Genomic DNA, 26,430 nt, shown 5'->3' with positions numbered 1-26,430 from the left:
GTCCATCTGCGGCTGCAGCGGGCTGTCGGGGCCGAGGGGCTCAGGGTGGCCCTGGGGTGGCAGAGAAGGCAGGGGCAGGGAGGGTCCCCGCCGGGTCCCTCTGGCTGCCCTTTGGGGGGAGCGCCCCTGCGCCCCAGCCACGACTTTTTCTGGAACAATCTAAAGGTACAGTTTGACTCGACCCTTGGTCCAGAAGAAAAGCCGACATTTAATATGTTATCACTTCAACTATTTGTCAACAGAAACACTGGTAGAGTTTGCAAATGTACAATAGAGTCACGTGCCGGGCGACATGCAGTCCGGTGTCCCTTTCCCGTCACACAGCGTCTTGAAGCTGGGACACGGGAGCCTCCCCGGCCCGACCGCAGGGGAAAGAGGGTTGAGGAGACCGTGAACCAGGCAGCCTCCCGCCAGCCCGGCCTGGACCACGCGGACACGCCAGGCAGGTGGCAGAGGAGGACACCAAGGGGAGGACCCGGGCGCCGGCTGCGCGATCTGCCGTCCGCGGGGTGACCGAGTGCTGTTTGCAGATCTGCTGGTGCAGTGGGCGACCTCGGCGACGTGACGGGCGTGAGAAGGGAGATGGGCCGGGGAGACGCAGCGGGCGGCCCGGCCCCCGCGGCGGCGCAGCGCGGCTCGCACGCTGTCCCCAGGCGGAGGGGCGGCAGCTCCGCCCTTGCTGGCGGGGCCCAAGCAGTCCTGGGGTCCCACGGCTTAGGAGCACAGCACGGGCAGAGGCTCGAGAGGCTGAAACTGCAAAGGGCGGCCGTGGGTGACGCGGGCGCAGACCCGGGCGCGGGAGCGCATGGTGCCACCACAACACAGAAGCGACACGAGGGAGCGGAGTCACGTGATGCCCGGCAGCTGGCGGGGCCATGAGCAGGCAGCAGCGGGGCTTCCGCGGCGAGGGCCGCACTCGGCGGCCGCGGAGATGACACGGGTCGGTGAGCACACGGAACCACAATGATCACTGCGTCCACTCAACACAACACGGGGACACACACACCGCCCGCGGCTAGCGCTCGGTCACCTCCAGGAGCGGGGCTCCTGCCTGCTGGGGTCGGGGTCGGGCAGAGGATGGAGCCCTCTGCCCTGGGGTCCTGGGAATGGGCTTTAACTTGACCGTGTGCACAGGATAAAAGAGGGGGCGGGGCACTCCAGTTCACAGTCACGGCAGCCGGTGACAAAGCGCCTGAGGGTCCGGGGCACCCTGCCCGACACCCAGCTCCTCACTAGCTGTCCCGCGTCGCCGCGAGAGGTGACTGCCTGCGGGTCTAGTTCTTACCTGAAATAACAGCAGGTAGGTAGGGTGGCTTAGGGGTGCTCTGCTCACAAGGGACGGGCTTATCCAGGGCGGCCCTGGCTCAGGCGCTAGGGTACTTGGCACAGTTAGTAACGACCGTGTTAAGAGTTCAGCCACCCTGGAGGGACTTGTCTTCTCTGTAGCAAAATAGGCTCTGGCCTAGCTCCAGCGGGGCTGGGGTCTACTTCCTCACGCTCGCCTAGGGCGGTCTTCCTAGCAGGGGCGGAGGGGCCTGGAGGCGGTGCTGCCGGCGGGGCTGACCGCCGCTTTCACACACAGACACTACCTGGACAGCGCAGAGATATGTATATATTTATATATTTATATATTTATATTATATAACGTTTACTTACGTATTTTCGTCAACCATATCAGGTCTACTTAATAATTTGCCCCTTGTCAATAACAGAGCAATGTAATGCAGCCATGGGGGTCTGTCCTGCTTGGTCTGCCTGGGAAGCCCACCTCTTCTTTCCTAGGCTGGGTGTCGGTGTGCGTGCGCATCGAGGGGCCGAGCGCCGGGGCTGGTGGGAGGGGCCGCGCCTACGGGCCACGCCCTGCTCTGGGCTGAGGCCGGCTGAGGCCCGCCCCGGGGGTGCGGGCGGAGGGAGCCGGGGTGTCGATCGGGGGTCTGTTCAGTGACAGGCGGGCCCAGGCGTGTGATGGGCGGGCGGAGGGAGAGATGGAAACCGAGGCCCTGGGCGCGGGCTGAGGCTGGCCGCCCTGGGCGTGCCCCCGAGTGTGTGCCGTGGTCCTGGGGGGGCGCCCCCCGCCCAGGCTGCCTACACGATTGTGCTGATGCCGCTGGGCTTGGCCTTGCTGCTGGTGGGAGGGGGCGGGGCGGGGGGCTGCCCGTGATGGTGCCCCGCGTGCGCGGCGTGGGCCGAGGGCAGCGGAGGGTGGCCGTGGGCGTGGGCGGCGTAGGGCGCGTGCCCGCCGTGGGGGCCGTGGTGGTACTGGTGGGCGTGCGGGAGGTGCGGGGGCGGGTGGTAGTGGTGGTGGTGGTGGTAGGGGGGCGGGTTCTGCTGCACGTGGCAGTACTGGGAGTGGTGGCCGTGCACCGGGGCCTGTGGGGGCCCCTCGGGCGGCCCGGGAAGGTGGCCGGCCGCGTGCGGCAGGGGCGGGGCGGCGGGCGGGTGGGCCTGGGGCGGGGGCTTCCCTCTCCGGCTGCCAAATAAGGAGCCCAGCAGGGAGGAGTTGGGCATGGCCTGGTGTGGGCGAGGACCCTCCCGGGCGGATGGAGCTCTCCGGCGCATGTGAGGGCTGTTAATGATGGATCCCTAAAAGGAAATTCACAGAGAGCAGAATTAAACCACCTCAAAGCCGCAGGGCGGCCGCGCTTTCTCTTCCAGTGTCAAGCGTCCCCACTGCTAAGCCCCGCAGTCGCCACGGAGGGCGGGGGTAAGGGCAGCTGGACTCCGGCCCCCTGTCCCCTGGCGCTACCATGCAGGACAGCTGGGGGCTGGACCCTGGCACAAGAGGGGGTGCGGGCAGGGGAGGTGGCCCTTTGGTGAAGCAACCGCCACGCCAGCCTGGCTCCCGCCCTGTGCGTGTGTGGCCGCCTGAGGCCTCTGGGGTCGGTGACTGGGCGGGGGCCACCGGGAGCTGTGCCTGGGGTGCAGGGCGGGCGGTGTGCGTGGAGACGGAGCCCAGCTCCTGCCGACACTGCCCTCGACTCCCAGGACCTCTCGGCTGGGCCCAGAGCCTGCGCCGCGGTGGGGGTCGGGAGGTGGTGACAGGGGCGAGCGGGCCCTGCAAGCCTGTCCTGGGGGGCGTGGGCTGCCTAGGCGTTCGCTGCCGCTACCTACTTGCAAACCACACGGAGGGAAAGAGGCGGAAACAAAGAACTGCCAGCGAGGTCAAGAGGTGGACAGGACGGGCGAGATGGGGGCGGGGGATGGATGGCATGTCATGAAATCCACACTGACTTCCCTTCCGAGGCTCCTCCCGCGAGCTAGCTAAGCAACTCCACGGTCCTGACTGCAGACACACAGCCAGCGAAACTCCGGGAAGGAAGCGATGAGATGGCGGAGCGCGGAAGCCGGCGGGGCGGGCACATCCAGGAGCCAGCGGCAGGCGGGCCAGGAGGGGCCGGGGCCTGGCGCCCGGATGCGTTCAAAAGCCAGGGACGGTTATCCATGCTCAGGGGACCACAGGGGACGGGGGTTAAGCAGGACAGAAACACGGCCTCCAGAACCACCCCCCACGTGGGGCCCGGGAGGCAAGCGGTGGCCGCATGGATACTCCAGGCAGAGGCGCATGCAGGGGCCCCGGCAGGCAGGGGAGGGCCGAGTCTGCGTCTCTGTGGGGAGGGGAGGAGGAGCCAAAAAAAAGACAACAGATATAAACCGAGGGTGGGGAGGCGACACGGGACAGCCAGCTGGACGGAGGTCTTTCCTACTTACTTCCAGATTGCTCTCTAGCGATCCTGCACTGCTGCGGCGCCCTCGCTTCCCTGCCCAGAACATGCAATACCAGAGGTTAGACACGACCGGCCGGGCGCCGCCGCCCGCCTGCTGCCTGCCTGCCTGCCTGCCAGGGCTGCCACCGCCCGAGCGGAGCGGAGCGGAGCGGAGCGCGGGCCGGCCGGCCACACCTGCCGCCAGGGGCCAGGGCGAGGAGGGGCCGGGAGCGGCGGCCGTGCGGGAAGGAGGGAGGTGGAGCCCGGCCCGCGGCCTCCTGGACTGGCACGCCTGGGGCACAGGCGGCCCCCGCCCCACACTGCTGTCTGCTCGCCCCATCGGGGTGCAGGCCCCCTCGGCCGCCGTGTCACCACGGACAGGGCGGGTCACTCCCACGCCCGGCGCCAGTGGATTTCATATATATATGTGCCAGCCCGTGCGCATGTGCACAGACACATATACAGCCCCACACCGCCCCCCAGGCAGGGCGGGGGGCGGGCCCTTCTCCTGGGGGCCTCTGGGGCCGAGCTTTGGTTTGTGCAGTCCCCTGGCCAGGGGTGGGGCTGCTGGAGAACTGGCTCCCAGCCCCAGGCCCTCTCTCCTGGGACCCTCCTCAAAGCCGTCCCTAAGCCAAGAGGTGTCTGCTGTGTGCCTGGCTCGTCCCTGGCATGGGGCGTTCGGTAGGTGCTGGCCAGCCGGAGTCTCCCTCTGGGCTCTGGGTGCCGGGGTCCAGCTGGCTCCATACAAGAGCTTCTCCTTGGCTTGCTGCAGATGGAGTCCAGCCCTCTGGGAGTGAGGATGCTAGGAGTGGCCAGGGACATGGCCTTCCCCACTTGACCTCGCTGGTGCTTCTCCCTGTGTCGCACCGGCCGCCAGTGCAGCACCACGCTGGACACGTGCATCTTGCAGACGTTGCTAGGTCCAGCCAGAGAGAAGGGGACCAGGGCGGTGGCGAGGGGAGCCCATGGGCTGGCCTCCTGCAGGGAACACTTGAAACCCAGCGTGTGCACTTTGGCCACGTGGCCTTCCGAGCTGGATGCAAGGTGAGGCTGGGCCCTGGGTGGAGGCTGCTGTGTGGCCTTCAGGTGTCCACCAGCTTCTGAGGTGAATGTTGCCCCTGGCTCTTCAAAGCCAGGCCAGAGAGACCCAAAGCACTGAAGGAGACAGTGTGCGGGCGACTGAGGGCGTAGGGCACACCCTTTGCGGATGAGGAGGTCACAGGGCTGGGAGGCCAGCCTTGCCTGGGGAGGCCAGCCCCAGTTCCAGGTGGGAGCTGAGGGCCCAAGAAGCCACACCGCAGACCGCAGCAGGGTGTTGCCTACCAGCTGCGGGAGACCCGGGAGATCCCACTGGGACCCTGGTCCCCGTCTCAGCCGGGAGGAGGAGGCAACTCAGGGGTCTTCCTCCATCTGCAGGTGACCCACCCTCCCTAGCTCGGTGTCCAGGGCCAAGGAGCAGTCTGTGAAGGGACACAGCAGCCTCCCTGCGTCTCCCTCCGCGGTGACACTGCAGGAGGTCAAGGGCAGGGCCTGTGGGCTGGCGTGGTGGTGCTCCTGCGGTCCACCTCTGGCATCAGACGCCCTGTCCAAGCCCCACTGAACAAAGGGAAGCTTGTGTCCACGCTGCCCCCTCCGCCAGATACCAGTGCCCGTCGGGGTCAGCAGCCTCCCGACAGGGCTGCGCTGGGGTCAGCGCCACCCCGAGCAGACGCCGCGAGCCCAGAGACAACCTCTCGGTGGGGGGCCTCCCGGTGTCCACGACCGGCCCACCTGACCCTGAGCGTCACCAGGCCCCTCGGGCACAGGAAGAGCACGGGGTGCAGGTTTGGGTTGAAGGAGGCCCAGGCCGGAGTCCAGCCCTCGCCTCCCTCCCGGGGCAGCTGGCAGTGGTGTTGCAGGTGGGCTTCCTCCGGGCCCTCAGGCTGCGGCCACCTCACCGACGCCCAGGTTCAGCCGGGCCAAGCCAAGCCTGGCGTGCCCTCTCTCGTGTGGCTGTGCCACCGCAGACCCAGGTGGCTGCTCCGTCCCTGTCCAGAGTGTGGCAGGTCCACCAGGCACAGGCTGCCCGCTCGGGCTTAGCACAGCGAGGGCCATGAGGACACGGCGTCTCCTACTGCCCGCGGGGGCTCAAAGCCAGTCCTTGCTGTCCAGCTGCTCCGTCGGCATCTTCCTGCCTTCGCTGGGTCCCTCTGGGTGGCCCGGGTGGCCTCCCTGGTCTGGAGGCTTGGACGCTGGCTGGACTCAGACATTCACACCCTCCCGCCGCGGCCTTCCTGGGCGCGGGGAGTCCTGACCTCGGCTCGGGATCCCCCAGAATGGCGACGGTTACAATCCAGACGGCAGCTGCCCCTCGACCTGGCCAGCTGGGGGATGTGACCCAGGCACTGGCAGAAACCAAGCACTTGTGCTCCTGGCCACCGGGCCCGGAGTGGAGACTGGCCAGGGCGTCGGGTCGGGGGAGGGCAGGGCCTGCCCACCATGCTGCACAAACTCAAAGACCCCCGGCCCGCCGCCTGCAAGGGCCCCAAGCAGTCCAGACGTGCAGCCGGGTGGACAATGCCCCTGGGAAAGCCAGTGGTTCTCAACCAGGGTGGCGCTGCTCCCGGGAGACGCGGCGCATGGCCATGGCCGGGCAGGTACTGCGGCTCTCCAGCGGCCGAGGCCGGGACACCACCAACCCTCCTGCCAGGCCAGCGCAGCCCCACGGCGAGGAAGGACCCCGCCCCACGGGCGTCTGCGCCGTCCGGTTGAGAAGCCCTGGCTTGACCCTCATGCTGGCGATGAGTTTCGAGATTTTACTATGGAAAAAGTAAAGGGTGACATGACAGCTCAGGACGGACAGCCGGGCTCTCCGGCACGCGGGCGGCGGGGACGGGGTCCTGAGAGGCCAGGCCGGCGGGGGGCTCGGGAGGGGACAGGCTGACGTCCCACTGGGGTCCCTCGAGCCCCTTCCTGGGGACCAGTCTGGCCACCAACACCCCTCGGAGGCCCCTGGAGCCCCTCCCCGGGGAAGCTGGCTGGCCGGACAGACGTGGGGTGGCCAAGCGACGCCCAGACCCGCTCGCCTCTCACGGCCCCGACTCCCCGACATGGGGAGGCCTGGGTGCAGCTGCTGGCCGCAAGGTCAACGCACACAGAAACCAACGCCAACAGTGTCCACAGGTCTCCTGGCGCAGCCCGGGCTCAGCAGAGGCCTGGGTCTCCGGGAAAGGAGGGCCCTGCGGGGAAGCGAGACCAGGGGCAGCGGGCAGGGCGGTCTCCAGCCAGCTCGGGCTGCCCTGGGCCCGTCGCAGTGCCAGACAGAGGGGATGCGGCAGCACAGACAGCGAGACACAGCGGCCTGCCTGCATGGCCAGAGCACAGTCCTCAGGAGGAGGAGGGGTGAGGTCGGGCCTGGGGAGGAGGGGACCGGACGGCGGCTGCTTCCTGCAGGGACCACGCCTCGGCCGCCCAGGCGCCATCTGTGTGCCCGGCTGCTGGGCTCTGGGGCACCTCGGGCTAGGAGGGGACCTGGGCCCAGCCCTTACCCGCTTCCGAGAGGTCGCGCAGGGAACTGCTGAGCGCGCTGCGCTTGAGGCCCTCGCCGCTAGCGTAGCTGTCGTCCAGGCAGGCGCGGCTCAGCGTCCCGTTGCCAGGCTCCTTCTTGAGGCTGGAACACTGGGACATGCTGGGACGCACCACGCCCTTCTGCTTCTCCAGCTCGGCTGGAACAGAGAGGGTTGGGACCAGTGAGAGGAGCACAGCCAGGGTGGGCAGCCCAGGGGGCAGAACAGACCCCCATCGCCCTCTGCTTGGGATCCGGCGCTTTCCGGGGCACCTTTATCAGGACGGGGGAGGCCTGCATTTGGATGGGAGTATGGAGGTCACGATGGCACTGGACAGACAGGGAGGCCAAGGTCGGCCAGTCTCTGGGAGATGGGAGGGGTCAGCAGGGGCCTTCAGAGAGAGAGACGTGGGACACAAATGTGCCAGGAAGAAGTGAGACCTAGCCAGGCGCAGTGGCGCACTCCTGTGATCCAGCAGCTCAGGAGACTGAGGCAGGAGGATCGCAAGGTAGAGGCCAGCCTCAGCCACTTAGCAAGGTCCTGAGCAACTCAGCGAGACCCTGTCTCTAAATAAAATATAAACAGGGCTGGGGAGGTGGCTCAGGGATGAAGCACCCCTGGGTTCAATCCCAGAACCAGGAAAAAAGTGAGACGTGAAGTCGGGATGGCCCTGGCTGTGACCCAGCAGCTCGCTGGGGCCAACGAGCAGGACAACCTGCTAAAGGTCAGGCTGAAGTGCACAGGGCTCAGCGCAGCCCTGTCCCTGTGCTGGGGGACCAGGGAGCTCCGGGGCCTCGTGGGACGGCCCATGAGCTGCAGCAGGACGGCGCCTGGCCCCGTGCTCCCCCATGGCCCAGGAGGAGGTGGCTGTGGCCGTCTGTCCCTGCAGCCCGGCCCGGCTCCGGGACTCACATTCGATCCGGTGCTTCTCCATCTCCTGCACTTCCGCCACGGACTCGCGCAGGTCGTCCGTGAACTTCTTGCGGTCCTGAGGGTTGGGGGCGTTGAAGCTGATCAGCACTTTGATGTCCGCTCCGGGGACGGCGGACGTGAGCCGGATGCCATTGGGGTAGTCTGCGGACGGCAAGACCGCGGTGGCCCGTGAGGTCACCGCAGCCTCCCAGGTCCCCTCCGGTCTGCTGAGCGGGGTGGGCGGGGTCCTGACTCGGGCTGGCCACCCCCGCAGCCGCTGCAACCTGAGGTCATGGAGGCAGCCCTTCCCTTGGAGAGGCCCTTCGTCTCGGTACTGGGAGCCCGGTCCACGGAGGTGATGCCCTGAGCGGGCTTGGGGGTCATCCTGTCACCCTGGGCAACTCCGGACACCAGGCTGACGGCTACTGGCCTCTGTCCTGTGGCACCCCCAGCCAGCACAAGCTCTGCCCAGACCTCCTGGTGCCACGACTGAGCTCTTGGGGTCTCTGGCATGTATGTGTGTGTGCGCATGTGTGTATATATCAATGTGCGCATGCATTGACTGTATGTATGAATGTGTGCACGTATGTGTATGAGTGTATGTGTGTGCATGCATGTGCTTGCATGTGCGTGTGCACACATATGCATATACCAATGTATGCATGCATGTATGAGTGTATGTATGAATGTGTGCATGTGTGTATATGTGTGGATGTGTGTGTGGATGTGTATGAGTGTATGTGTGTGCATGTGTGTATGTGTGTGTGCGTATGCGCGTATGTGTGTGCATGCATGTGTGTGTATGCACGTGCATGTGTGTATATATCAATGTGTGCATGCATGTATGAGTGTATGTATGAACATGTGTGTGCATGTGTGTGCGTGCATATGTATGTGTATGTGTGTGCATGTGTGTGTAGATGTGTATGAGTGTGCATGTATATGTATGTGCATGCATGTGTATGTGTGTTCATGTGTATGCATGTGAACATGTGTGAACATGTTGTGTGTGCATGTATGTGTATGTCTGTATGTGTGCATGTGTATATGTTGTGTGCATGTGAGTGTGTCCATGTATGTGCATGTGTATGTGTATGCATGTGTGTATGAGTATGTATGTGATGTGTATGAGTGTATGAGTATGTGTGTGCATGTATTTTTGTATGTGTGTGCATGTGTGTGCGTATGTATGTGTATGTGTGTGCATGTGTACGTGTGAGAACGTGTGGATGTGCATGTATATGTGCATGTGTGTGTGCATGTGTGAATGTATGTGTGTGGATGTGTATGAGTGTATATGAGTATGTATGTGTGCGCCATGTGTGTATGTGTATGTATGTGTGTGTGGATGTGTATAAGCATATGAGTGTGTGTGCATGTGGGTGCATGTGTGTGCATATGTGTGTATGAGTGTGTGTGCATGTGTGTACATATGTATATGTGTTTTTGTGTGTATGTGCATATGTGTGTGCATGTTTGTGTATGTGTATGTGCATGCATGTGCGTGTATGTGTGTGCATGTTTGTGCATGCACATGTGTATATATCAATGTGTGCATGCATGTATGACTGTGTGTATGAATGTGTGCATTTGTGTGTATGTGTATGAGTGTGTATGTGCATATGTATGTGTGTGCATGTGTGGATGTGTGTGTAGATGTGTATGAGTATGCACACATGTATATCATGTGTACATCAATGATGCATGCATGTGTATGAGTGTTCATATATGTGTGCATGCATGTGTATGTGCGTGTGTGCATGTGTATGTATGTGAACATGTGTGAATGTGTACGTGTGCATGTATGTGTATGTGTGCATGTGTGCATTTTTGTATGTGCATATGTATGCATGTGTGCATGTATGTGTATGTGTGCACGTGTGTGCACGTGCACATGTGCATGTATGTGTATGTGTGCGCATGTGTGCATGTGAACGTATGTGAATGTGTGTGGATGTGGATGTGTGTATGTATATGTGTATGCATGTGTGTATGTGTAAGAGTGTGTGCATGTGTGTATATATGTGTATGTGTTTTTGTATGTGCGCATGTGTGTGCATGTGTTTGTGTATGTGTGTGCATGTATGTATGAGTGTGTGTGCATGCATGTGCTTGTATGTGTATGTGTGTGTGCATATGCATGTGAATGTGTATGGGTGTGTGTGTACAGCCACATCATGGTGGCCCATTGCTGGCACATGGGAATGGGTGCTGAGTGTCACCAAACCTGATTTTTTTAAGAGAAGCCAAAACATGTCAAGTTTGATATGCTGGATGATTTTTTTGGGGTATCGGAGACTTAGCCCAAGGACACTTAACCGCTGAGCCACATCCAAGCCCTTTTTATTTTTTATTTTGAGACAGGGTCTTGATAAGTTGCTTAGGGCCTCGCTGAGTTGCTAGAGGCTGGCCTCCAACTTGTGATCCTCGGGTCTCAGCCTCCTGAGCTATTGGGGTGACAGGTGTGCCACCACGCCCCGCTGTGACAATTTTTTTTTAAAGGCTCCAACCACATGGAACAAGCCTGACCTGGGACTGCCAGCATGAGCTCCCTGGGTGAAGCATTTTCCATGATGACTGCAGGGTGGCCCTGGCCAGCACCCACAGTGCAGGACTCAGGGCTGAGCAAAGCCCTGGGAATGGGAGTCTGATCCCCAGCCTCCCCAGAGGACTCGCAGTCTGGCCTTGGCCCTGAACTTCACTTCCGGGGCTACGCCAGGTCCCTGCCCCAACCCCCTTGGACATAGGGATGCTGGTTGGGACGACGTGAGGGTAGCACATGCATGGGAAACCAGGCAAGGCATGGCTCTAGCCTGGGATGGGCAGGGCAGGGCGTGGGGCCTCAGCCAGGGAAGATGGGCGGGTAGGGAGCCCCGAGGCCTGGCCCTCAGCCTGGGTTTTTGGACGGAGCAGCTGCGGGTCTGAGGCTGATCACGATGGGGGGGGAGCCCCGCCGCCCTTCCCTCCCGCCACTGGGGACCCTGTAGGACAGCCAGGGAACCCTGGCCCCACCCCAGGATGACTGGCTCAGCCTGCACACAGGGCCCTCAGAAGGAAGGGACAAAGAAAGGAGGAGAAGGGCGGCGAGGGACACGGGGCCGCTTCTCAAGCAGGTGGCGCTGCCCCGGGTGGGAGCCAGCTCCCCAAACCCAGGACCCATCCGCACACAGAGCCCAGGCCCTGTGGCCCAAGGACCCGCCTTCCTGAGTGCCGGCCGGCCGGGCCAGGAGCTCTCTGGGCGCCTCCCACGGAAGCAGCCACGACTCCTCGCAGGAGTCCCCTCAGGCCCGCGCCAAGGTCGCCCAGGTCACAGACCAAGGACCCGGAGGCAGAGGGGCTCCAGACCCGGAGCAGCAAAGCACCAGGGCCAGGACTCGGCCCGGCGCAGGGCCCGGCTGAGCTCCCGCAGCGCTCGGTGACTGTGCCCACGCGGCGCCCACGCCTTTGCTCCATGCTTTTCTAGGACGCTCTATCTAAACGGGCTCGTCTCTGCCACACGTTGACGCCTGACCCCCTGCAAGCAGCGGAGTGAGGCAAAGCCAACCCCCAGGGCCCGTGTCCAGGGCTGCTCGGCGCTCCCAGGGACAGTGGCTCCTTGGCGCTCCTGGCCTGGCCTGGCCCCGGGTGTCAGGTGGGACTGGGGGAGAGTGGAGCCACCCACCCTAGGTCCTAGCCTGGAGGTGACAGAGGGAGGAGCCCCCCAGGGAGGACAAGCACAGGCCTCGGGCCCTGGGGACTCACACTGGTTCTCAAAGAGCAGGACCTGCATGCCGTACAGGGAGAAGGACTGGCGGAAGCTGTAGGTCACCGAGTTCTTCTTCTTCTGGAAGATCTTGGTGACCTGGGGGCAGCCAGAGAGAGAGCTGAGCTGTGGCATCGGCAGGAGGTGGGGTGGGCACCTTCCTGGAGTGCAGAGGGCAGGAGGCCCAGGGTGAGCCGGCCTGGGGTACGCGTGTCCCGCACACCATGACGGGACGCTGGCTCCTGTGTCTGGTCCCTAATGCCACCCTGCCTGGCACAGAGGTGGCAGACATGTCACTGCACAGTCCCCTCAGGTCTGAGTCCCCTTAGCGGGTGAGGTGCGTACACCTGGGGCCCGACCCCGGGGACAGGAGCGGGCAGTCGGGACTCAGCAGTATGGAGGCTCAGTCTTTGGGGACACCCAGGGGCGCCCCGCTGAGCCTGGGCCCTGGGCGGGGGAACAAGACCCCGCACCTGCCGGGAACCCACCCGGAGAACCCAGAGGTGCAGACACCAGAGAGACGTCCTGCCCGCAGGCCAGCCTGGAACAGCCATCCCACCCCAGCCCCGTCCTCCGGGTACTGGCTGGGCTGGGATTCTGTCTCAGAAGATTCTAGGGCCACTCTGTCCCAGTACCCGGGTACAAAGGCAGACTCTCAGCCAGACAGAAGCCTGGGGGCCCCGTGCCCGAGGCCCAGGGGAGCCACGTACCACCAGAAGGTCATTGAACAGGAAGATCTCTCTCTGGTGCAGCCCCAGCTTCTGGGGCTTATTGGGGTCTGGAACCTCGAAGAGCCGGCAGTAGCAGACCAGCCGCCGGTGGGGCAGCGACAGCACCTGTGCGGGGCAGAGGGGCCTGCGATCACCGCGGAGAAGCCCAGCTCTTCACACTGGAAAACCCCACAGCCTGGCCTCAAAGCGCCTTCTCTCGCGCCCCGTGCATGGCAGAAGGGCCTTGGCTGGGGGCAGCTGTCCAGGGACATCTTGGGCTCTCCTGAGGGCTCCAGCAAGTGCCCCGCCTCTGCCGAGGAATTTTCGTTCTTTGTGGTGGAGACTTAAGTCACGCTCACGGGGGACCCCAGCCAGAGAGGGTCACACCTCTGACTTCCCACAAGGTGTCAGCCAGACCTCGGTTCCCCAGTCCCTATTAGAAAAAAAACCTTCCCAGAGTCGAGTCTACTCTACTCTAGATGAGGAAACCGAGGTGCAGAGAGACTGAGAAACACCCTCGGTCACACAAAGAGGGGAGCCAGGTTCTGATTCCAGGCCCAGGACTTCCTTCTACCAGGGTTCATCTGGAAGGTTCCATGGCTCTGAATCTTGCAAGATCCTGTGGCAGGTCCAGAGCCAACAGCCCAGGCAGGGAGAGGCCTGCTCAGGCCCCCTCCTCCCCACTGCGGACCTCCCCCCAACAACCGCCCCACGGGGTCACATGCGCACCTGCCACCTCACCAGAGCCTGAGCCACCCTTCACACGTGGACAGACCCTCAGGAGGCCCAGGCCCGACTGTGGGGACTTCTGGGCCCTCAGGACATGTGCAGGCCAGCAGAGCCGGGACCCACGGGGACCCAGGACCAGCACACTGCGGACAGGGAGGCCGAGCCAGGCCTGGGGCTCCCCAGGGGAGGTTACCCGGGCCCAGGCTGTCGTGGTCACAGAGCAGGAGCACAGGGCTGGGGAAGGCGGGCAGGGCGAGTGGGGCAGCATGGGGTCTGCAGCTCTTGGGAGGGAAGTGAGGATGAGGATGGGGAAGGGGCTGTGCCGGGCCAGCGTTGTGCGCACGTCCTCTGGAGCACGAGGCCACGTGGGTGAACCCAGGGCAGAGGCAGCTGGGGCGCCCAGGAGTGGGGTGGGGGACGGGCGGGTGGTGGACAGCGTGGTGGGAAGAGCGGGCAGAGGCTGGGAGGCCCCAAGGCCACGTGCAGCGCCTGTCTCTCTGGCACGGTATTTGGGTCCAGACAAGGGAGAACGAGAGTCTACGAGAGTCTCCATTCTGGGCCTGACCCCATAACCCTCCCCGAGGGGCTGTGGTCTCGGCATGGAGACCATGCTTGAGCTTCCTGGTCACTCTAGGAGCTAGGGACCTGGCTGGGGGACTGCAGGACCCACGGAGGCCCCCGGGCTGTGCAGGACAAGATAAAAAAGAGAGAAATACTCACACAGCCAAGCCCGTGATGTAGGGATCCAATCTGTGGGGAACGTCAGACAAAAGAGGACGTTAACCTTCCAGAACGTGCACCGGCCAGGTGCTCACAGGGAGGCCCCAAAGAGCAGCGAGTCCCTCCTGCCCCCAGGGCATCAGGATGCCTGAACGCCACCAAGGGGAGCCCCTGGCGCGGGGGCACTCTTGGAGGGGCGGGTGGGAGGCGATTCCAAGGCCCCCAATGTCCCCCAGGGTCAGGCAGAGTTGATCCACAGGCGCTCTGGACCATGCTGACTCAGCCTCACCCCCTCGGCTACAGTGCGCAGCAGGGGCTGGCGTGCCCGCATACTCTAGGAGCTACTAGAGAGTTCCTAGCCCTGCTGGGCGCAGTGGCACAGGCCTGTCATCCCAGTGGCTCAGGAGGCTGAGGCAGGAGGACTGAAAGTTGGAGGCCAGCCTCAGCTAGGGTGAGGCGCTAAGCAACTCAGCGAGACCCTGTCTCTCAATAAAATACAAAATAGGACTGGGGACATGGCTCAGTGGACGAGGGCCCCTGGATTCTCTCCCTGGAACCGAAGAAAGAGAAAGTTCCCAGCCTGGCGTCATTCACAGGTCTGCCTGGAAGCCGCCAGGACCCCACAGCAGAGCTGGCCTGGGGAGCTCACCGGCTTCTTCCCCACGATGAGCTTCTCCACCTTCTGCACCTGGGACACGTGGTCCTCGTTGGTCTTCAGCTCGCGCTTCCGGATGCGCTCGTAGATCCCGACCAGCATCTCCCGCGGGATGTCCTCGCCGTCGTCCACGCCTGCTGGCACGGGGGCCGGGGCTCAGCACGGCTGGGCCGCCAGGCCCCCAACCGGAGCTGGACGGTGTCCCTGCCCCATCCCCAACGTCCTCCTGGCCCCGCCGCCAGGGACAGAGCCAGCACAGACTGGCAGGTGACGGGAGGGGCTTCCTAAAGGCCGACCAAGGCCCTGGGATCTGGGTGTGTTGGTCCCCACTCACAGATGGGGACACTGAGGCCGGGTGCGCGGAGGCCCGTCAGCCGGGCTGGCGCCGACCCTCCCCTCCTGTGGCAAGCGCCCAGGGCTGGGGGTGAAGCAGAGCAGCTGGGAGAGAAGGGACGCCACCTGCCAGCGAGGGGGCCACGCCTGCTGGCCTTCCACCCTCAGCCCAGCACAGGCCCAGGCGGGAGGCGGCGGGGACGGGACAGGGGAGCGGGCTCCACCCCAGCTGGGCACGCTGGCTATGCCTGTCGAAAGGCTCTGCCCCACGCCCTCCGGCCCACCGGACGTAGCCGGGACGGGGACCAGGGAGGTGAGGCCACGCGGCTGCTCCAGCGCCTGCTCCCTGGCCTGCGGCCAGTCACTGACATCAGCGCCTCAGACCACCCCGTGCCAGAGCAAGGCGGCCCTGGCCCACGGACCTGCCAGGGGCAAAGCCGCTGCTTGGGCAGAGTCCTCGGAGGCACGGCAGCTGCTCCGCTGAGCTCCACGGCTCTCCTACCACCAGGCCCGCGAGGCCGGTGCAGCAGGGGCCGGTGCAGCAGGGGCCGCAGAGGGGCGGGTGAGCCGCGGGGCCCCGCGGGGAAGGGCCGGCTGCATCCGCCTGGAAGGCCAGGCCTGGCCGGGAGACGGGAGCCCCGTGCCAACACCTGCTCTGTGACAGCCCATTGGGCCCTTCCTTCTCCAGGCCCTGGCTGTCCCTTCTGAAGTATGAGGAAGGAGGACAGAGTGGCCCCGAGTTCCTGGGCTAAAGAGGTGACAGGAAGGAGCAGCCCAAGCCTGGGGACAGGCGTGTGCCTAGGAAGGACCCTGGGACAGGGTGCTGTCCCTCTGGGCAGTGGGGTTCTAACAGCCAGATGGCTGGATGACGGGGTGGGGTGACAGACAGCTGACCCCAAATGTCTGACCCAGCCGCTGCCCTGGCCTGGCCGTTCTCTGCCCTGATCATTAATGGTTCCTTCCCGGGGGCTCTGTGACCACCAGAAGCAGGCTGGGCCCAGCGAGAGGGGCGGGGAGAGAGACCCTGGGATAGGTGGCCAGGCGCGGCCACAGCCCCCAGCTCCTGCTTCACCCTGGGGCCTAAGGCTGCCTCCCCTGCACCAGCAGAGGGTCTCTGGTTGGTCATCTCTCCCTCCTGGTGATTCGATTCCACAGTAACCTGGTCCTGCCCGTCCCCGGGCACCCAGCACAGGGCCCTCAAGACTCAGCGCCGCAGGCCACGCCCCCTCCTGCCTACAGGAGGATCTCTGGGGTTGAGCCAAGTTCAGGAGCCATCTGCAGGGGCACCTGTCTGGGAAAAGTATCTGAGGGATCGCTTGGCCTTTCCAGCCGTGGCCAGCAGGGGGCGGGCAAGGACACCGTAAACCCAAGCAGGAACCCCAGGAGAAGCTGGTCCCCTTGCCCAGGAGACGGGATGGCGGAGCTGTGGTTGGTGAAAACAGAGTGGTCATGGGTGGCACAGGCCTGTCATCGCAGCAGCTCTGGAGGCTGAGGCAGGAGGATCGCAAGTTGGAGGCCAGGCTCAGCCACTCAGCGAGGCCCTGAGCAACTCAGCGAGACCCTGTCTCTAAATGAAACATAAAAGGGCTGGGGATGTGGCTCCATGGTAAAGGGTCCCTGGGTTCAGTCCCTGGAACCAAGAGCAAGTCAAGAAGAGCCGGGAGGCTGGCTGGACTCCAGCAGGCGGTCCCCCGCTCTCGGGCCCTCGGCTGGGGGCCTCCGTCAGGCTGGGCTCACCTCGGAGGTTCTTGACGAAGTCCTCCAGCTTCATCTTGCGCTCGGGCTTGACGCTGGGGCTGTACATGTCGGTGTTGAGCAGGATGATGGCAAAGGCCAGGATGAAGATGGTGTCGGGGTTCCGGAACTGGCGCACCACCCCGGGGTTGCAGATGCAGTACCGCTGGCTGCGAGAGACACGGCGGGTCAGGCCCGTGGGACGCGCAGCTGGCCCTCACTCCAGCTCGGCGGCCACGTCCCCGAGCCTCACGCCTGCGTCTGGTAAACGAGGCACGCTGTGTGCCAGAGCTGGCCCTGCTGTCCCGTGTCCCCCCAACCCCGGCTCCCCAGGAGCGCTCTCGGTGCCTCGCCCGGTCACCCGCTCACCGTGCCCAGGCCCCCACCTCCAGGGCACCCCGCTGATGACGTCATGAGGGGTGGGGGCAGACAGGGTGAATGGGGCTCATGCGCACCAGAGGCTGGGATTCAGTCCTCCCGTGCTTGGGGACCAGCGTAGAGCCGTCCCCTCCGGGAAGCCCAGGTGCTGGGCTAGGTGTCCCGAGAACCCCAAGGCACTGGATCCTTCCACTGCCCTCTCCAGGGAATGGACTTGTGCTGTCCCAACCTCAGGGAGGCAGTGAGGCACAGAGTAGGCAAGCCACCGGCACGAGGTCACAAAGCCGGGATGCGGCAGAGTCTGACTGAACCAGGCCGCTGTCCACAGGCTGTGGGATGAGTCACCGGGAGAAACTGCGTGCCCCTGGGCAAGGAATGTGCAGATGACCAGGACAAGTGACCACAAAGGACCCGAGGGGAGGCAGGGCCGAGCTCAGAACCCTCGGAACCCAGCCGGGGCTCAGCCGTGCGCACTGCCGTCTCCTCGTGTGCGGAACTGGACAAAATGGCCCCTCCACAACCCCACAGGAACTGGAAGGATCGCAGGCCCGGGGGACGCAGGTGGGCAGCAGGGTCAGCCCTGAGTGGTGTTTACCACGCCTGCCTGGCCGAGGGGCGGGGTGGGGCGCAGCCCTGGAGCAGGGGACCTTCCCAACGCCACAGCCCGCTGGCCTGCCCCGGGCCCGACCTGAACGCCTCGATGAGCCGCTCCACTTTCTGCGCCTCCCCCTGGACCCGGATGTGCGCCTGGAACTTCCTGAGGGCCTCGTCCAGCTCCATGGCGGAGAAGTCCATCTCGTCCACCACGCAGCTGGAAGGCAGTCAGAGGCCCCTGTAAGTCGCCTCACAGGGCACACGTCTTGACAGGTGACTGGAGCCCAGGCCCCAGGGGACAGGCTGACTGGGCAGGGCAGGCTCTGCGCTTGGCTTTCTACAGTCAGCAAAATGCACTTCAGAATCTTCCAGAAAGATTCCGGGCTTCCAGGAAGCCCGCAGGCCCGACCCCGGCAATCGGTGCTGCTTGCGTGGCTTTTTCTCCAGCCGCGCTGCTCTGGAAGAGGCCCCTTCCTGCTAGGTCAGCGTGTGGCCTCAGCCGTTCACCACCTGCAGGGGACACTTGGAGGGTCGCCCTGTGCTCTGTGGGCGCCTGCTGGGGACTTGGGTCGCGTGACCACTTCCTGGGTGGGAGGCTGGTCCACGCATTCTGATTGGCCACAGCTCTGAGCTCTGCCCCCAGAGCCACCTGGCAGCCCCACCACAGTGACCCCGACCAGGCAAGGTGGGGTCGGCACCAGGAACCCGAGGGCGGGGTGTTTCCCATGGCCAGCATCCGGTCACCTCGAAGGCAGCTGTGGCCACGGTCACCAGCATGGGCTGCAGGGCTGTTGGCCACCCAGGCCCTGCTCCCTGCTCCCAGGGTCCTCCCATCCCGGGGCACCTTGGGGCGGGTCTCTCGGCTGGTCAGCAGACTGGCTGACCGTCACGCTGCTGCCCTCAAGGCCGCCGGGGCAGTGGGTCGGGAGCCTCCGGGCTTCCCGAGGCCACTGCTATTTTCTGCTGGGAGAACAATGCCCGGACTTCCCTGGACTTCCCGGGGCCAGACAGCGCGGGGGTGAGGCTGCCTCTCCTGCACCACCTCCTCTGACAAGGACCACGGCAGGTGACCCGGCCTCCCTGACGCGGGAGCCGACGCATGGAGAGGGCGGGGCCAGGGGCAGCCCCAGCAAGGCCGCGCCTCTGCCCAAGTCTGAGCGCGCGCTTCCATGCACGTGCTGTGAGCGCGTGGCTCACGAGAACCCGCACCGTCGCTTGGTCCCCATGTGAAGCACAGGCAGCTGGCCACCAGCCCGCAGGGGCCCATCAGGCAGGAAGCACAGGTGGCCAGGCCTCACGCGCCACATGGGCCTGTCCCCTCCAGGACTGTGTGGCGGGCGGGCTCCTGTCCCTGGCTCCCTGCCTCCCCTGCAGATGGACCCACGGGACTGCTGCACCACTGTCCCCTGCTCTGACTTATTCTCCTGGCAGGGACTCCGTCATCTCAGAGTGTCCCTGCTGAGTCAAGAGTCCTCACACACAGGGCTGTTGGCCCTGGGTGCGCTCAGATCCAACCCACCATGGATTCAAAATATTAAAACAAAGCAGAGAAAAAAATGAAACACTGCTCATGGCAAGCTGAGTGGCACATGCCTGTCATTCCAGTGGCTCCGGAGGCTGAGGCAGGAGGATTGCAAGTAGGAGGCCAGCCTCAGCAATTTGGCAAGGCCCTGAGCCTCAGCGAGACCCTGTCTCTAAATAAAATATAAAATGGGCTGGGGAGGTGGCTCAGGGGTTAGCACCCCAGGGTTCAATCCCTGGTACCAAAAAAAAAAGAAGACTTTGTCCATGTTGAGCATGGACAGATTTTGGGGGGCTCATTATTCCCCAAACAATACGATCTAACAAGCATTTGTGTCGCGTTACGAGTGTGGAGAGACCAGGGGAGGGTGTGACTGGTGCAGAAGGCCTGCCAGTCATAGGCCGACCCAGGTCACAGGACATAAGGGACTCGCACGTGGGAAGATTTCGGTCCCTGTACGGGGGCCCTGGAAACAGTCCCCCAGGACCGTGCATGTCCCACGCCACGTGAGGATGAGGTGAGGCGGCATCTCGGGCTCCGCCTGCGTGGCCTGGGGGCCTGGGTCCCGGCCGCCCGTCCCCAGAACTCACTCGAGCACGTCGCGGTTGAACTGCTTCTGCCGGTTGCCCAGGAACTCGCCGATCATCTGGCGGCTGAGGCCCTTGCGCTGCAGCAGGAAGTGGGCCACACCCACGGGGGTGTCGGGCACGAAGCCACGCTCGATGAGGTACTGGACGCCCTTCTCAGGCTTCCTGGGGGGACAGAAGCAGGCTCAGGCCGGCTGCCAGGTCTCAGGCCCCGGCCACAGTAGTCAGCGACCTCCCGCTCTCCTCCTCACAGGCGCAGGTGGGGACCTGAGTACAGGAGGGCACCTGGGACCAGGGGCCAAAACCTCCCCCATGATGGCTCAGACCGAGCACCACGGGTGACCCGGTGCTGGGGTGCCACCCCCCCACAGCCCTGCGTGGCCCAGCTCCCTGCTCCCCCTGGCATGGAAGCTGCTGGCACGCACCCAAAACCCAGAACCCTAACACGTGACAGTGACAACTTATGGTCCCCGCGCGGGCGACTCCCTGAGCTCAGTGCTCAAGGCACAGCGGGGCATGAGTTCCACCATCGTTAGGACCCCTGGGCCAGTACTCAGGCCTGCGAGGACACAATAAACACCATAAGCTGGATGAGGTGATGACTGCCTGTCAGCCCAGCAGCTCGGGAGGCTGAGGCAGGAGGATCTCAAGGTGGAGGCCAGCCTCAGCAACTCAGCAAGGTCCTGAGCAACTCAGTGAGACCCTGTCTCTAAATAAAATATAAAAAAGGCTGGGGAGGTGGCTCAGTGGTCAAGCACCCCTGGGTTCCAATCCTGGGACCAAAAAACTAAATAAAATAAATAGATACAAAATGAAAATAAGCACCACCAAGTTCCATGTACTGGACTCCACTGCCCAGAATGGAAGCGGAGGCCCAGAGAGTCCACTTTCTAGTGGAAGCAAGAGCAGTGGCCCTGGCAGGCAGTCCTGGAGGGTTGGGACTGGGCTGGCATGCGTCCTGGGGACAGGGCCCAAGAGCCCTGTTTCCTCACAGCTGCAGCCTGTAGGTGCCCAAGGGATGCGGACAGCCAGGCCGCAGGGCCAGGCCTCCGGCTGGCGCCAGGCCCAGCTCACACTGCTGCCCTGGCCAACCCTGGGCAGGGCCTAGGGACCCAGGGCTCTAGGGCTCCAGCCCAATCCCAAGGCAGCACCAGCCCCTCGGTCTCCTCTGCCCTCGGTGCCGCCTGTCCAGGGCAGGGCTGGCCCTTGCAAGCGTGGCAGCAGGCGCTGGAGGGCACAGGAGACACGGTGGCCGCAAAGGCTTGGGAGGACCACGTGACCCCAGAGGACACGGGAACTCTGGCCAGGCCGCTCAGGGAGCTGCGTGGAGTCTGTGGAGCTGGGCTGTGCCATTGTCCCCAGATGAGAGTTGCCGAGACCCACCAGCCAGTTGGGTGCCCTCTCCAGGGACACTGGACTTTGCCCAGTGTCTGAAAGGGGCCCCAGTGGCCTGGAGCACACCCAGCCCCGGGGCCCACCGAGGGCACACGGTCTCCCTCAGCCAGCAGAGGGCGGTGTTCTGAGCCCTGGGTGGGGACACAGGCAGCGGGCAGCGTCCCCCTGCCCAGGCCTGGGGACAGCAGGGCCCTGCGGCACGCTGCTTCCGCCTCCATGCCAAGGCTACCCTCCTGGCCCCAAGGTGACCTGCTATTTTTACCCAGGATGGCCACACAGCAGAGCCTTGTCCCCAGGAGTCTGGCAGGTGGCAGTGGCCGGTCAGCTGGGGCCTGGCAGAGGTGGCAGTGCAGCGACCCTGCTGCTGGTCCCTCCGGGTTGCTGACAGGACGCCCAGGCCAGGCCGGGCTGCTCCCCCTCTTGGGGATGCGACCACGCCCACTCCTCGGCCTGCACACCGCCCGTGTCTCCCTGCGGAGCCCCGCAGCATCGGGGACCTGAGGGACGGGCCGCTGTCCTGGGGAGGCCACGGAAGCTGCCGCAGGGCCTGGGGGCCAGGCCAGGTGGGACCAGGAGCCGGGGCCTGTCTGGGAAGTGAGGGTCCCAGGCCCACTGGAGACGGCGCCCCTGCTGCGGAGACCGAGGGCCCAGCCCCAGGCAGGGAGCAGAGGGACCTGGGGCCTGCGGCCGGGGCGGCAGGAGGGACGGAGTCACCCAGGAGAACGGCCAGAGCCCAGTGCCGGGTTCAGTAGGGCAGAGGAGCCCGAGCCCAAGTCCTCAGGACCGTGACCAGCACGACCAGCTGGCCGTGGGTGGCAGGTGACCCAGGCCAGGGGGGCATGAACAGGAGCCCCTGGGCGGCTTCCTGCAGAGGAGGGCGGGCCTTCCTGTGGGTCCCTGGTGGCAGCCAGCCAGGTCCTGGACACCTGCTGGTGTCCCCCGCCCAGACGCGGTGGCCCTACCAGATGGCGACGTGTTTGTCCTGGTCCCTGCAGAGCTCCGTGCCTTACAACCAGCCCCGCGGGAGGGAGCCGCTGCAGCCACCCGAGTCCCCTCGGCCACCCCTGGTGAAAGAGCCACCCTTCCCCTCTCCGGGAGGGAGCCACAGCCAGCTCTGCCCACTGAAGTGTGAGTGCGGGGGCACGTGCCACTCTCAGGGACAGAGTGACCCCAACGGCCCCCACACTGGGGGGAGCACCTATGGTGGGCCAGGCTCCTCGACCAGCCTCAGAGTGAGAAGGAGGGAGACCAAGTCCGCGTACAGAGTGAGCCGAGCCCCGGGCCTGGGCCTGGCCACGCGGACTAGCTGGGTGACCCAGGGCAACTCACCTAACCTCTCTGTGCCTTGGCATTCTGGGGACGGCGCAAACGCACACACGGGTTACTGGGAAGAAGGGGCAAGCTGCTACACAGGAAGCAGTGCGCCCGCCAGCCCTCAACTCCCCTGGTTCCAGGGCAGAATCAGACCTCAGTGGGCCCAGCGGCCCGGGCCAGGCATCATCTTGGGCTGGATGGGCCAGAGGGACAGCCAGGAAGAGGCTCCTTGAGGAGGTGACAGTGAGTGGAGCAGGAAGAACAGGAAGAGGGTCCCTGGTGGTGGGAACAGCCAGTGCAAAACCCTCATCTCGGATGATTCAACGAAGGCACAGAGAGGTCAAGTCACTTGGCTCCAGGGCGCCCAGCGAGATAACAAGTGCTGGCATGTGAGCCCGCTCCTCTGCCCTGGGAGCCCCGGAAGATGCACTCTGCCTCCCCGCCTGTCACTGCCACCGAGAGTCAGCTCCGTCCCGCCAGGCGCACCCTCCCACCAGCCCCCAACTGCCGCCCGCGCTCCCCGCAACCTGCTGGGCATGTGGTGGGGAGTCCGGCCGCCCAGCTCCCCTGCCCGCGGCCTCCAGGTCTGCTCGCGGCCTCCTCTGGGGCGGGCAGCGGGCCGTCCTGACACCCGAGGCGACCGGAGGCAAGGGTGGCGGGAGCTGGGCCACCTCCCTGAGCCTCTCCAGGCCACGGGCTGGGACCGTCAGGGCCACGGGAGCCACGGCCGGCTCCGTGCCGGGCTCAGGAGCCCCGCGGCCTCTGCCCTGCCAGCTGTGTCCCCAGGACCCTCTGGCTCTGCCCCGTGCCCAGCAGGAACAGCTCCGAGGGGAGACCCGGGGCCAGGAGCGGCCCGGACCGGGTCCACGTCCTGCTGGGCTGCCCTTGGGACTGCTGGTGGCCCTCCTGCCTGGGGACAGGGCGGCCGGGAGCCCGCAAAGCCTCTACGGCCAGGCCAGAGTGGCCGGGTCCCCGTGCCCGCCAGGGAGAGCCCTGCTAGAGGGAGGCCGGGCCCCATGGCCGCAGCTGAGCAGGCACTCGCAGAGGCCGCGCATGGAGGGCCCTGGGGTGGACGGCCAGGCTGGGGTGCCGCCTCCCCGCGCCTGCGGCCACTTCCCCCAACTCCCACCTCCAGGCGGGGCCCAAGTGAACGTGGCTCCAGCTGCTCCCGAGGGCCGTGCGGGGTCCAGCGGGCGGGACTGGCCCTTCTACGCCTGGCGTCCCCCCCTCCTGGTTCCCAGGCGCCCGGGAGTCAGGGCCAGGGTGCCAACAGGGGCTGGCATGGGGACCCTGGTTGTCAAGGACAAGCCCACTGGGCACCAGCAGTGGGGGAGCCCGGCCCAGCCCGCCCTCCACGCCCGGCCTCCCCGGAGGCATCATGGGAAGGTCCCCTGGGGTCGAAGGGCGGCACCCAGCCCCAGGTGACCTCACCCCAACAGGGATCCGGGGAGGCCTGGCTCAGGAGGGCTGTCCCCAAACAGGACCCAGCTGGGGGCCGCAGAGGCCCGTGAATAGCTCGCTCCCCCAGCTTCCTTCTGAGGGGGCGGCTTTGTCACGGGGCATCTCGGGCGAGGACTCTCCAGGGGTGGGAGAGGATCGCGTGTGACAAGGTCACCCAGACCCTGGCCAGAGAGTCGGGGGAGGGCCATGAGAGCAAGGCCTGTGCCCTGGGGTGAGCAAGGAGGTGACAGGCTGAGTCCCTGCCGGCATCCAGTGGAGCACTGAGTGCCGACCCCAGGTACCCCTGCTCTGTGCTGGCCTCTCCCAGGTGCAGGGCCTCCTGGTCTCCATTCACAGACCTGTCATCTAGGGACCAGGCGGCCAGACTCCACCGCGGACGCCGTTCAGACGCCATGCGTTTCAAAAGCGTGTGTCTGGGAGTCGGGGGTCTCAGGGCCCAAGCCCGGCCTCGTCTCCTATCAGCTGTGTGGTCCTCTCGGAACCTCAGTCTCCTCCTCTGTGGAGTGGGCAGCAGTCCCAGGGATAAACGGCAGCTCCTCCCACCGGCCACCTGTCAGGGCCCTCGCTCGGCCTGGGGCCTGGAAGCTGCCTTCGCTGGCAGGTACAAGGGGCACAAGAGCCCCAGCAGGCCTCCTGGGAGGCAGGCTCCCAGCCGGGCTCTTTGTCCCACCGTGTCTAGTGCTCTGCAAGCCCTGGGCACAGAGGCCTCGTGTCCACTTCCAGGTGTGACCAGTGAGGCTCACAGCGCAGGGCGTGGCCCAGGTCCCGCAGCTGCTCCGTGGCGGAGTCGGCCCCCCTCCTGCCTGTGACTCCTGGATCCCCCTCCCCCTCCTCAGGCCGCTGGCCAGATGTGGCGGGGTCTGGGGGCAGCGGGCTGGGCAGCTGGGGAACATCTGGATGCGGGCGGGCCAGGGCAGCCGCCTCAGCTGGTGGGCTCTCCCACTGAGGGGACATCACACCGACCTGTGAGTGACACGAGGGTGGCCCAGCCTGGCACGGCTCAAGCACCCAGCTCTGCCTTCACCTCCCCAGGGACCTGCCAGCCACCTCCAGCCCCAGCTATCTGGGGTACCTTGCTGGGCTACCATCATGACCCCACTGTGCACAGGAGGACGCCAAAAGGCAGCCCGAGGGACCAAAGCCACCCGTAGACGGGCCTCCCCGTGGCACCTGTCACCTGCATAAAGGGGTCAGGTTTCCCAAGTGCATCTCTGAGCTACAGGCCACGCCAGGGTCCACCAGGATCTCGCAGGAATCTTAACCGGTTGGTTGGAAGTTCTCGCAGAAGCACAGCTGCCAACGAGCAAGACGATTTTTCAAAAGAATGGAGGAGCTGGGTGCGGTGGCGCACACCTGTAAATGTAGCAACTCGGGAGGCTGGGGCCGGAGGATCACAAGCTGGAGGCCAGCCTCAGCAACTTAGGAGACTTTATCTCGAAATTTTAAAAGTTAAGGGCTGGGGGTGTAGCTCAGGGGTAAAGCACCCTTGGGTTCAATCCCTGGTCCAAAAGAAAAAAGAACGAAAGAGAAGGTGCCTGTCCTGATGAGAACATATGTAAAATCACAGTGGTTAAATGTGATGTGAGGGCTGGGGACATGACTCAGCCACACCCACGTGATTGCCTAGCACACATGAGGCCCTGGGTTCCATCCAGAGCACCACAAAATAAATAAATAAAACATAAAAAGAGAAAGTCATCTTCAAAAACCAAACGGACCACGTAACACAGCACAATGACTTCCAGAAGAGAGCAAAGTTCCAAGATGGGGAATGAGTGGGAGGCTGAGGTGGGAGGATCACAAGCTTTGAGGCCGGCCTCAGCAACTTAGCAAGACCCTGTCTCAAAATAAGACAAAATTTAAAAAAAAAAGGGACCAAGCAGGTTCCCATGGGCTCATTTATGAAATGCAAATCACATCTCAAAGAAAAAAACTCTCCAAAAAAACAAAGGCAAGAACGAAAGCGATGGGCAGGGAAATCTGTCCCTGGACAAGCCTCGGGTCCTTAAGCACCCACAGGAAGGACACGCCCTCTACAGGACAGCCAGCCAACAGGAAAGGGGCCATGACCCAAGCAGCTCAACAGCAGGGGACCAGGGACGCACTCTGTGGCCGCACTCTGTGGGCAGAGGGACGCGGTGACACCAAGTGTGGCCAGAGCGTGGGAGACACCGGCACTGTCCCATCCAGAGGTGCAGGGTGGCGGTGGGCACAGCATCGTGAGGGGACTGCAGGTCCAAGTCACCCGCCAGGCCCCAGCGCATGCTGGCCAGGATCCCAGGAAGCAGCTCACTCTGCGCTCTGGCCCCGCCCATGCACCCCGCCCACACGCCCCGCCCAGCCCACCTTACAGACGCACGGCCGCCGCCCGAGGCCCCGCTGCCCCGCGCACCCA

General features: G+C 64.5%; 1 protein-coding gene across 14 annotated transcripts in view; it reads right to left on the bottom strand.

The window, feature by feature from the left end:
* Nucleotides 1–26,430, bottom strand: part of IQSEC1 (IQ motif and Sec7 domain ArfGEF 1) — a 291,864-nt gene that overhangs the window by 4,313 nt on the left and 261,121 nt on the right. For 8 of the 14 annotated variants that reach the window (XM_079122225.1, XM_079122231.1, XM_079122235.1 and 5 more), the window contains 11 exons: nt 19,869–20,030; nt 17,851–17,973; nt 16,788–16,954; nt 14,712–14,851; nt 14,063–14,092; nt 12,614–12,739; nt 11,903–12,002; nt 8,162–8,323; nt 7,232–7,408; nt 3,709–3,758; nt 1,612–2,583 (listed from right to left, as the gene is read on the bottom strand). In XM_079122225.1, coding sequence (XP_078978351.1) covers nt 2,086–2,583; nt 3,709–3,758; nt 7,232–7,408; nt 8,162–8,323; nt 11,903–12,002; nt 12,614–12,739; nt 14,063–14,092; nt 14,712–14,851; nt 16,788–16,954; nt 17,851–17,973; nt 19,869–20,030 — 1,735 coding nt within the window. In that variant the 3' untranslated portion in view covers nt 1,612–2,085. The other 6 variants (XM_079122238.1, XM_079122230.1, XM_079122226.1 and 3 more) reach the window with 5 other exon arrangements.

The sequence above is a fragment of the Sciurus vulgaris genome, assembly GCF_902686455.1.
Source record: "Sciurus vulgaris genome assembly, chromosome: 19".
In the NCBI taxonomy this organism is placed as follows: domain Eukaryota; kingdom Metazoa; phylum Chordata; class Mammalia; order Rodentia; family Sciuridae; genus Sciurus; species Sciurus vulgaris.
The sequence above is the reverse complement of the archived record's forward strand: the minus strand, read 5'-3'. Positions and strand labels throughout refer to the sequence as shown.